The following is an 11,778-nucleotide window of genomic DNA, read 5'->3' on the forward strand; positions in this document are numbered from 1 at the left end:
GTGTCCTTTTCTTGCCCTTTGCTTCATGAAAGAGAAGGCAGGTCAGGCCGTGGTTCAGCTCCATGACCCCCAAACAAACTGCTGTTCTTAGCCTGCTGGGCTGCTGTCCACACCTGGGAACTTTGATCACTGCACCAAATATAGAATGTTCCTTCCCAAGAGACAAAAAGAGAGCTTGGGTGTGAAAAAAGGAGAGAAACCTGCAAGGAAAGGCATGCTTCTGACTGTAGACTTGCTTTAAATAGGTGGGCTGGTGGGATTTCAGCCAGCCCTGCCCACCTACAGGACCCAACACATCAAACAGGGACAACCAGATGCTGCCACCAGGCACGATTCACACTGCAAACCCTGACATTCAGTCTTTATCACACAGTGCCCGACAAAGTGAGTTTGTTCAGAATAGCTTTATTGTGAGTCACATAATCTTGAACAGTACAGAGCTGCAAATAGCCACTCTTCCTTACCCTAGATAGCCTAGAAAACTGTCAAGTGTGTGGCATTGTTAATCCCACTTACAGAAGCAGTGAAAGAAAGATGCAGTGTAGACATTCCAAAGGAGTTTTATATGGGATTTGCCTTAAGTGATTACAAAAATTCTAAGCCATCTTCCTACTAGGGTTAAATATGGTTGTCTCCTTCCCCGGGACTGAACTACATAGTAAGAAGGACTGAAAGGTTTAATAACGTGAAGATCACTGAAAGGCAAAAGAGGGCAGCCTCAGGTGGCTGTGGATCTGTGGAGGCCCCAGCCATGATGCCTGAGGAGCCTCAGATGTCCTTTCCACAGTCGGGGCACAGGATGTCGTCCCTCTCAGTGAGGAAGCCCCGCCCCACTAGGGAGAGCGAGCACTTCTTGCAGTTGAAGCAGTCATTGTGCCACTGCCGCTCCTCGAAGGAGATGTACTTTGTGCCACCAAGTCCTGCAAACAGAGAAGACATTGCACTGGGTGAAGGCGTGCACCTAGGGAGAGGTAGGCACCTTGGACTGGAGAAAGAGCCATGTGGTCCTTCTCAGTGCTCCCCTCCTGTCACATGTTGTTAAGGTTTGGATCTAAAACAACATGACCTCCTTACCACTGGATCAGCAAGTTCCAAACCACTGTGCCTGAAAAAGGCACCAGGATCCTTCAGGGCTCTGGCCAACATTCTCACCAGCTGATCACGTGGGATGTTCCTATTTGCATGTGCTCTGGTGAAATACGTACACTCAACCCCACACAGCCTAACTTTATAAACAGTAATCTGGACAGAAGCTACTGTGCAAACAGCATTAGAGATTAAACCATTATGGCAAAAGGCTGCATTTCCCCCTGAAGTATTCCAAGGGAGATATGGTATGGAAATGACCTGAAATAGACATCTTAACAGAGGAAAATGTAAGTGGTGTGATGCTTTCCTTGTATTTTAGTTCCTGAGCTCTGGGTTACAGAGTGTTGCTTATGTGGCCTGGAAGGACAGTTACCAGTCAGGGAACTTGGTCCCAGGCCTAGGAAAGAAAATCAAAGGCCAGAGTTTGTGGTACATCTGGGGTCATACTGCCCACCAGATAGGAATGTTTGGTGACCCAGCCAGGCCACCATGTGCCTGTCATACCCACCATCTTCCTGAGAGGGGCCCAGGTAATCAACCAAATGATGGGGCTGGGACTGGCACACTGTGGAACGTGTCCTGTGCCAGAACAGAATGCCCACTTCCTTCTTCCCACCTGGCAATGACTGATGCCTCAGTACACGGCAGCCATCTAAAGGAGTTAGGTGGAGTCCATCTACTCTGCACCTCGAATCCTCAGGATGTTTATTGCTCAGTCCAGCACCTGTTCATCAGGCCTGGACGCTTTGGGGAACAGCATGCAAACCCTCTTGGAAGGTGCCCTCTGCCCCCACCCCAACTCTGGCCTGTGGTGTAGCAGAGCCACTCTGATGCCATAAGGAACCTCAAAGAACCCCGGGACGCTGTGAGCTCCATGACCTTATAGACTGGTATTGGAAATGATCCAGCCCAAAGTGGAAAGGATGCCCAAGAACAGGATGCATGGGCCCAGTGGGCAGGGTTGACTGGAAGTGACCTTCTGGCATGCACGCACAGAGAGGGAAGCCCAGGGTCGCACTCACCGCTGATGGGGTGGGTGCACCCGGCACACTTCTTGGCGTACAGGTCGCAGAAGCAGGTCAGGCAGTAGGCAAAGTCGTCTCTCGCCGTGAAGCGCTGGCCCGACAGTGGCTTCCTGCAGGCAGTGCACACGAAGCACTCTCGATGCCACGGCTGCTCCCGGTAGGTGACACCGCCTGCTGTGATGGGCTGGGGAAAAGGGGGTCAGTAGGGTTCTCACCTTGCCGCTGCCCCAGGCCCCATGCCAGCCCCACCCAGAGAACAGTCAGAGCTGTCCCCACTCCAGGCTGCAGTTACCCCTTAACCCCAGTTTGAGCTTCACTCCAGCGTGGCCGCCCTCATGTCCCCTGTGACACTGATTCCAGTCCTTGTCTACCCTGCATGTGAATCTTAGCACCTCAGTGTCCTGGTCCATGAGGTGGGGGGCTAAGGATGAGCCCAGGACCCTCGTGGGGACCCCACCCAGCCCACCCCAAGTTCTAGGACAAACCAAAACCTCCATCCCCCCCTGCCTTGGATTTAGAAAATCTGAAAAGCCCCATTTTATCTGGAGTTTTTCTCTAAATGTCACTTGTCTTTCAGGGAACGATGAGCAATGGTAAGACACAGGATGGGGGCAGGCAGATGGGGACCGTCCGCTGTGAATGGCCTGCTTTTATCTGTTGAACCGTGTAACTACGCGCAGTAATGTCTGCAGTCTGCACATGGAGCTTGTGAAGTAAGACAGATCATTCCCATTTTACAGATCGTTCCATTTTACAGATGATAGGCCCAGCGATAGTGACCTACTCAGGAATTAATTGAGAGCTGGCTAAGGAGAGGCAGAACTAGGGTTCAGGAGCTTAATCTACTATATTCACAAAACTATTAATTATAAACAACCAGCCTCTAAATCTCCCCCTCCCCGTTCCTCAGAACAGAATCTGTGGGAACACGGTGGGGGTGGTATCCCATGGGACCAGAAGTCTCCATCCTCCTGTCTGCATTCCCTGCCTTCTTTCCTCCCATCGTGCTGGGCTCCTGGGATCCATGACTTCATCAGGCACTGCTTCCGGAGGGGAGCACTTTTGTCTGCACTGGAATTGGGCATTGGGTTCCCTCGCCCACTATGGGATCTCTAGTACCCCAGGACCTCATCCTCCTCATTCCCTGGGGTGAACACCCTGTGTGTGTATGTGTGTGTGTGTGTCCCACAGGAAGTGAGGTTTGCATGTGTGACCTGAGTAGGTCATGGTGGGGGTCAGGTTGACAGGAGAACAGGAAAGGGAAGCAGATGGGCTCATGAGAGCTCCGTCTGAGGGCGGGAGTACAGTGTTCCTCCTGCTGCACCCAGGGAATGAGGGGAAGTGGGTCGCTGCACCTGACCCACAGAACCCACCGAGCCATGCCAGTCAAGAGGCTCAGTATTCCTGCTCACTTTAAGGATGCCCAGAACTGCCTGGCTGTAGAGGGCACGCGTACCAGCTGCCCTGCACATGCAGCACGCCCGTGTACACAGGTGGTGGTGGTGGGGTGTCCTGGGCCAGCAGAGCTATGGGCCCAGGCCAGTGCTCACCAACGTGGGGTGGCGCCAGCCCAGCAGGTGCAGGCTCAGAATCTCTAAGCATAGAACATCTGCCAGCAAGTAAAGCTCCAAGACACCCCTGGGGGACACCTAGAGCACCACGGTAGCCTCAACAAGTCCAGGAGCTATCTCACCACCAAAAGGACCCAAACGCACCTGACGTGAAGGAGTTGTTGCAGAACTACCGGAAGAGGCTGAGGAAACCAAGATGCAAACCAGAGCAAAACCAGAATACAGGCAGAGGCAGAACTGGGGCACAGGGAGGGATGAGCTACAGCTGGGAGGGCACAGGTATGACACTGGTGCGGCAGGAGTGGGATCTCTCTTTCTCTCTCTCTCCCTCCCTTCCTCCCTCCCTCCTCCTCTCCCCTTTTTCCTTTCCCTCCCTGCCTGCCTCCCTCCCTCTTCTGTCTCTTCTCTGTCAAATTCAACAGTCAGATTCTCTTTTCTTCTAGATTAATTTAACAAAATAAAAGACAGCTAATAGGAAACAGCGAACTGGATCTTTTGCAAATGAGGGCACCCAGTAATGGAGGGAGAGGGAGGTGAGGGAAGAGGATGTTAAAAAAAATGAAGATAAGACTTGTTCATGTGCCTACTCCCCACAACGTGTATGATCATCTTGCCTAGCAAACACAGACTCATAGAAATACAAGGCAGAGCCCAGGTGGTGGGTGAGTCCTCTGGAATCAGCCACAGAGGGAGACTGTTCAGAAGGTTTTGGAAGAAGGCAGGGCTATTTTCCCAGAGTGCCTTGCGGTGCTCACTCCGGCTGGAAGAAGCAGAGGGCACCCACATCCAGGACGCTTGTACCACCCATAGGCCACATCCTACCTTCTGGCACTGCACGCACTGTGGCGCATACTGCTGCTCATAGCAGGGCACACAGAGGTTCTCGCTGTCCTTGGGGATGAAGCTCTGTGTCCCAATTGGCCGCTGGCAACGGTGACACACGAAGCAGGTCTCGTGCCAGCTGCTGCCCTTGTACTCCATCTTGCGGGTCCCTGTCACAGAGGAAGGGGACAGCATAGTCAGCGCTGGCCAGCAATGTGACCCAAAAGTCACTTGGCCTCCTCTCACCTCCGAAAGGGGACCTCATAGTGGGCTTCACCTTCACCAGTTAAGAGAAAAAGTCTTTAGTCTGCCAGCACTGCAGAGGGTCAGAGCTGCAGAAATGGAGCAATCCTTGCACAGGGTAAATTTCAGAGTATGGGGACCACAGAAATCTCCTTTAACTCTGGCTTTCACTGCCTGTGAGCAACCTCAGTTTGCAAATATTGAGTAGAAAATTCCAGAAATAAACAATTCATTTGTTTTAGACTACTCAGCAGTCTGAGGATGTGAAGAAACCGCATCGTTTCAACCCATTCCATCCAGACATGAATGGTCCCTTTGACCATCAGATCCTTGCTGTGTACTACCCACCCAATAGTGACAGCAGCCCTTAGTCTCCAGTGTCAGACTGACTGTCATGGGATGGCAGGCTGTGTGCAGGGGACCCTGATTGTACTTCAAAATGGCCCATTTAGCGTTCTACTGGTCATGGTTTTAGCATATTAGTAATTAATCTCTTACTGTGCCTAGCTGACAGATTAAACTTTAACACAGGTGAGCGCATAGCATCTCTAGGCTGCACACCTAAGTTCCAGGCACCACAAGGAGTCTGAACACGCATCTCCAAGGTGGGCACTGCTGTGTGTTCTCAGCTATGAGCACCCTCGCTGGTTCCCAGAGAACTGGGAATGGCAGCGGTGAACTTGAAGCTCCGCTGGGTTCCATGCAGATTTCTACATACTCATGCTACAGAACCGACCATGAGAGCCAGGCTGGGGGGTGTGTGTCTGTGTGGCTTTGTGCACTGTGATAGAAACCTACTCATTCCACTAAGCAGCTCTCCCTGATCTTGCCCTGCACCATCCCTTTCCTGTTGAATGACTGGTGTCATTTATCATCCACATCAATTAGGAAGTCCTGCACAATGGAACAGTCCATGCACAAAGCACCTGCCATTTACAGTGGGTTTTCCTCATACTCTACCAAAAAGTGTATATATTTATGGCAAATATAATTCAAGACAGAAGACTGTGCAAGCACCCTTTGTAGAAAACAGAAGTAAAGAAAGACTTGGAGGAGAGGAATACAGTGAATAGGGAAACAGGAAGTTTCCAACACATCAGTAGCTCAGGGCCCAGCCCAACCACTACCTGGTTTTCGGATGAGCTCTCGCTGGTTTTGGTTGTTTTGCTTTGTGGCACAGGAGACTGACCCCCTGTGCATGCCAGGGAACCCTTCCCCCACAGCCACACCTCAGCCCCTATGTGGGGCTCACCTCTGGGGTCATGGAAAGGAGCGTGGTGTGGACTCCAGCCTGGGCTTGGGGGAGGGGGTGGCAAGGAAGCCACCTCTAATCCACTCAGGTGGACCATGTGAGGTGACAAGGTGCCTATGAGCCAGTCTTTCACCCCACACTGGGCTTCATGAACATGGTCCTGGCAACAAGGCAGGGGCTGTGTCTCAGCTGGCAGCTGATCAGGTGATGTCTGTGTCCCAGGGGCACTGAGAGCCATCGCACCACTACCTCCTTAGATGTTGTTTCTGGGCAACTTCCTCATCTTTCTGTCCCCATCCGTGCACACTTTGTAACACAGATGGTGATTGTGCAAGAGCACAGTGCAGGTGGCGCTGGCATGACCTCACAGCCTACAGGATTTGATATGGGCAAAGGCTCCTGCAGGGACGTTCCATCAGGCAACTCAAGTCCAGAGAAAGACAGTGGAAACCGCTGGTGTCCAGGTAGTGTCAGTGTCTGTGGCCTCTGGACTGGAGGATTCTGCCACAGTAGGATGGGACTCCTTAGAGTGTGCTCTCTCCAGGCCTGTTGTGCCATGATGCAGCATGGCCAGCAGGTGGCAGGAGCATGCCTTGACCGAGGGACATGCTTAACTCCTATCCCCAAAAAGGGTCATACAACCCCAGAGTCCATGCTTGGAGCCCAACAGCACCCATGAAAAGACTTGGCCAGTGGGCTCGGCACCCTGGTCTGCGATGTAGACATCAAGAGACTGGGGTATGGGTGTGAGTCGGGATGGACTCCCCAAGTTCAAGTCCAGCAGGGGCAAAATTGTGAGACTCTTAACTCTTAAAAATAAAACAAAGCAAAAAAACAAAACAAAAAACAAAACAAGAGTCCTGCACAGATGTTGCTCTGAAGGTGCTTTTTAGACATAGCATTTATATTCAGGAGGCTTGGAGTGAAGTAGGCAGCCTGCCATGACACAGGTGGCCCTCATCTATCAGCTGAAAATTGCACAATCCTGCCTCGTGCCCTGTGTGCATATGCGCTGGTGCCTGCGTTCCTGTGTCCTTTCTTTTCTTTCTTTTTTTTTTTTTGGTACCGGGGATTGAACTTGGGTCCTCATGCTTGCAAGGCAGGAGCCAGAACCACTGAGCTAAATCCCCAGCCCCCTGTGTCCTTTCTGATGTCCAAGGCAGCAGTATGAGTGCACCCTGGACTCCACCTGCAGCCCACACTGCACTTTCTTCACAGTGAGGCTGGGTTGTGGGAGCCCTAGGTCCCTTCGTCCTCACTCAAGCCTTCTCCATGTCACTGCAGGCCCTGGGCACAACCTCAATGCCACACAATAACACTAACTAGAGCCCCACACCCCTCCCCAGAACTGCCCCTCCTGAGTCACCCCACTCCTCTGAGGCTATCCAGACGCTCTCGGTCCGGAAGACCCCAGGCCCCACTCCTGATGCTGGATGAAGCGCAGGAGAGCTGGAGTGGCCAGAGGCCAAGGACACAGAGTAACTCAGGGAGAGGACTGCTGCAGGGACACACAACTCTGAGCTTACACTGCTGGGCTGTGGGTAATTCAGGGAAGGCATGAAGGGGCTTGCGGCATGTGTAGAAATGGTGAGGATAGGGAGACCAAGTAGTGTGCTGAGATCCAGGCCTGGTGGCGCATGTCTGTAATCACAGTACTCAAGAGTACTGAGGCAGCAGTATCTGGGACTGGCTACATAGCACGCTCAAGGCTGTCTGGGACTACAGCGGAGAACTTGTCTTGAAATATCAACATCAAAACAAGTTTGCTCTGAGTCCCAAGGGAGCCTTTCTTGGACTCTTGTCACAAAAAATCTCTTTCCAGCCCTGACTGTTTTGGGACAGCAACATCCTGCACTAGGTCACCTGGCTACCCATGGCCTCAATCCTGGGGCCACCACTGCACACCACTCGGGCCCTGAGTTTCCAGCCTCTGCGGTGTCAACATGGCCTCATGAGTGATCTGGCTGGAGCTCCGACCTTCCAAGTCTCCAGGCAGCCCTCTCCTCCCTGGGGCCCTGTCAGCAGGGTACTTTTGTCCATGGCAGTACCTGTTCTCTCCATGGCATGGTGCTGTTATTTACTTTGAGGTGGGGTCTCACCCTTTTGCACAGGCTGGTCTCAAGCTCCTGGAATTAAGCAACCCTCCTGCCTCAGCCTCCTGAGTAGCTGGGACTACAGCTATGTGCCATCGTGCTGGCCCACCACAGTTACTTTTAAGTTATATTAGCTAGAGCTGCAGTAGCACTAAGAAACCATCTTGCTAAAGGCCTATGTGTCTCCCTTTTAAGAATTACTGCTCCATATCAATAGACTTACATCTTCCTGAGATATTTCCCATACATCACTCCCACTCAGACTCCTCCAGTGTCTCCTCAGAGTGCAGACAAAGCAACCAAATCAAACAGAAACAGCACGGCTGGGTCATCCGGGCCTTCCAGGTATGGCAGGGAGTGACTAAATTCTCTTTGAACTTAATTGTCTTCGCACATCAGTGCAGGGTTATGCAGACCCCACCTTGCTTTTCAGAAATCAGTGTTTGCTCTGTTGAAACTACAGGCTCAGAGCCCTCGAATTTAGCTCTTTTCATGTGTCTTGCTATTGCATTCATTAATGAAGTGAATGTGTAAAATCTCTCTGGGCTAGGGGTGCCAGTGCATACCTGTAATCCCGCTACCCAGGAGGTTGAGGCAGGAGGATCATTCAGCCCTGAAGGTCAAAACCCAACTGGGCAGCACACTGAGGCCTTGTTTCTTTTTCTTTTCTTTTTCTAAATCCTTTTTAAGGAGGCTTTGTGTTTGGTCCCATTTACTAATAGTGGGAGTTGAACTTTTTAAAAGTTACATGTTCAAATTTAATATATTTGGTAGTCCTTTTAAATTCTTCACTAAGAAACCTCAGGTTCTTAAGCAGTTATTGAAATAAAGTACACTGGTGAATCACAAGATATTTTAAATGTCAAAATAGTTTATATATTGAAAAAATTTCAACTTAAAATCATAAGCCCAGCTCACTTATTCAATTGCATACTTTAAAAATCATATCACAAGGGCCAGGGATGTAGCTTAGTGGTGCCACGGCTGCCTGAGTTTGATCCCCAGTACCAAAGAAAAAAATCAGATCACAAGGTCAATTTACTTTTTTAAAAACTTCACACATTTTATCAGTTATCTAGTGGGCCATTTTCCTGTGGGCTAGAGTCTCTTAGCACTGTGCCTGCCTTTACTTCTAAGCCTCCAGGTTCTGGCCACAGAAGCCATTCCTATTTGCTGTATTTTCCAGGGAAGTTGGGGTTCACCACCCAGCTGTGCCCAGTTCCTTGGCAAGAGGGCACTGGCAGATCCCCCGACTCAGGCAGGAGTCCAGGCCCCCAATGCCAGGTCTCCAGCGCCTCTGTTCACTCTGAAATGCCTCTGCCACCCCTTGGACTGGAACTGGGCAGCTTGTGGCCTCTGGGGTCACAGTTGGCTTCCGATGGGGGGATCTGCCCCTCCCAGGGACACATGGCAGAGTGGCTCCTCCATGGCCAGGCGAGGTGCCCACAAAAACACTCTCAATGTTCAGATCTGACCGTGTTCTGTGTCTTGTGGGTGTACCCTGGCCACTCTGCTGCTGGCCACCATAGACCGCTCACTCACCCAAATGCTGATGGCTCTGGACAGCCCCAGGGCATGGCTGTCCTTTTCCTCAGCCATCCAAGCCCAAAGCAGCTTTCATCCTTGAGCTCAGCTACTCTCCACCCTCATCTCTGCGTGTGTCTGACAGCATCTGCTTTGCTAATTCTGCATTTCAAGGTCGCTTATGTTTTTAAGAGGGCCAGCATTTTTAGGGGGAAGCCCAGTGCCCTCTTGCTAGAGCCAGCCCTATGTGCCCCTGTTACACAAAAAGCACTGTGTCCATGCTGACTGTGTACAGCTTTGTTGGTGGTCATTCCTTACCACGAGAGATAGCATCTATGTCCACGGAGGGTGTGATGAGCCATCAGAGGACATGAACACATGGCACCTGCACAGACAACTGTGCCACTGTCGAAAGGACCACGTACCTCCGTACCCGAGCCCACCCTGCAGTTCCCTGGTGCAGCTGTGTGAGGTGTCAGCTGTACCCCAACACACACGAACACACACACACACACACACACACACACACACACACACACACACAACAAGATCTGCTTCCGCCCACAGCCCAGCCTTCTGCCCTGCTCTGAGAGAGACCCCGCATGTACTGACCAGGCATGATGGTCTTCCTGCACTCCTGGCAGCGGGACGAGTACTCGTTGGAGTAGCAGTCGGTGCACAGCAGCTGGTCCTCCTTGGCGGCAAAGGGCTTGTCCACCAGCGAGCCACGGCACTGTGAGCAGCAGAAGCAACCCTGGTGCCAGTGCCGTTCCTTATAGGACAGGTCCTGCGGGCAGACACACATGTGATGTCAGGGCTTAGGCACGGAAGGCAAGGCACAGATGGCACAGGCCCTGAGCAGACGGGGTGGGGAGAGAAAGAGCCTGGGAGAGAAGACTGTGGACTCTGCGCTGCCCTTGGCCTTCCCTGGGGGATGATAAGAGATCTTTGCATATTTTTATTTGCCTTTTTAAAATGACAGCCAGCATTTCGAAAGTTCTAGTATAAAACTGAAGTAGCCACTTTTCCAGCCAGCACTGCCTTAGAAATGCTGTTCCATTATTGTCTGTCTTTGAATTCCCGGCTCAGACCGAGACCCCTGCAACTATGGTTTCCAGACCATGGCTGGGCCTTAGGCGACCAGAACACCCAGGTGAGGGAGGCTGTGCACACAGAGGGCCACCAAGAACAGTGTCCCCAAAGTGTCTCTGTCACCCACGCTGGAGCAGAACTGCAGTTATGCAGGGGTGGGGTGTGAAAACTCGATTCATAGACTTGATTAGAAACTACCAGGGCACAGCTAAGTTTGGAAACCGGACCAAGGCAAGGACTCTCTTTTGCTGAGTCCTGCTGTGTGTATGTGCGTGTGTGTACAAGTGTGTCCATACATGTGTGCATTACCTGTGTGTGTGGGTGCATGTATGTTCCCAGAACCTCAGATCAAACTAATGCTATTGCCTTGATCTCTGCCCATTTTTGTCTTAGTCCAAGGAGTTTTTCTAGGCAAATGTCCTGCCACTTTAAACACAGTCACTGCTGTGGTGCTGTGAGGCCATCAGTGGGTGCCCTGAGGTGGCTGTCTCTCAGGACAGGGACAGGGACAGGGTCAGCAGAGTGAAGTGCCAGCCCTCTCCAGCTGGCAGGAACTCACAGAACGGGGGGTGAGGGCAGGGGTGGGGGAACATGGGACCCGCTGTCTTTTGCATTTTTACTTTTAAGTATTTTCAGAACTCTGGGAGGATCACTTGTAGTCCTTGTGATTCTGAAGAGTGAAGTTAAAGTACCAACTGCCTTAATGCTAGTGAGCCTGTCTGTGTGAGCACACTGGAGACTGTGGAGCTTGGAGGCCCACACACACACCACCGTCACTCAGGAGGAGGCCCAGCCTCCACACACATTCCTCTTCAAGAAGAAATCAAAGCCTAGCCCCAGAAATCAAGGTACCAGTGATCATTCTGTGACCACACAGTGAGTCCCAGGCAAGGTGGACCCTGCCACCCAGGGAGAGAGTTCCAAAGCTTGCCTCCCTCCCACAGGTGGCGTGGGCTGAGCCAGGCTTCAAGCTCAAATTTGCTTCCAGAGCTGTTTTCCCACTGAACCACAGCAGCTGATGGCCAGGCCTGTGCTACTCTTTGCTTAAAAAAAAAAAAAAAAAAAAA

General features: G+C 51.6%; 1 protein-coding gene across 3 annotated transcripts in view; it reads right to left on the reverse strand.

Annotated features, from left to right (window-relative positions):
* Positions 1–398: 398 nt before the first annotated feature.
* Fhl2 (four and a half LIM domains 2) overlaps positions 399–11,778 on the reverse strand; it is a 52,319-nt gene continuing 40,939 nt past the window's right edge. For all 3 annotated transcript variants that reach the window (XM_019204286.1, XM_033761736.1, XM_010644963.1), the window contains exons 3-6: positions 10,232–10,406; positions 4,508–4,677; positions 2,112–2,298; positions 399–920 (exon numbers count right to left, since the gene is read on the reverse strand). In XM_019204286.1, the coding sequence (XP_019059831.1) occupies positions 769–920; positions 2,112–2,298; positions 4,508–4,677; positions 10,232–10,406 (684 nt within the window). In that variant the 3' untranslated portion in view covers positions 399–768. The remainder of the gene's footprint in view (positions 921–2,111; positions 2,299–4,507; positions 4,678–10,231; positions 10,407–11,778) is intronic.

Source organism: Fukomys damarensis, unplaced genomic scaffold, assembly GCF_012274545.1.
Source record: "Fukomys damarensis isolate Sample0158 unplaced genomic scaffold, DMR_v1.0_HiC HiC_scaffold_9, whole genome shotgun sequence".
NCBI classification, from domain to species: Eukaryota; Metazoa; Chordata; class Mammalia; order Rodentia; family Bathyergidae; genus Fukomys; species Fukomys damarensis.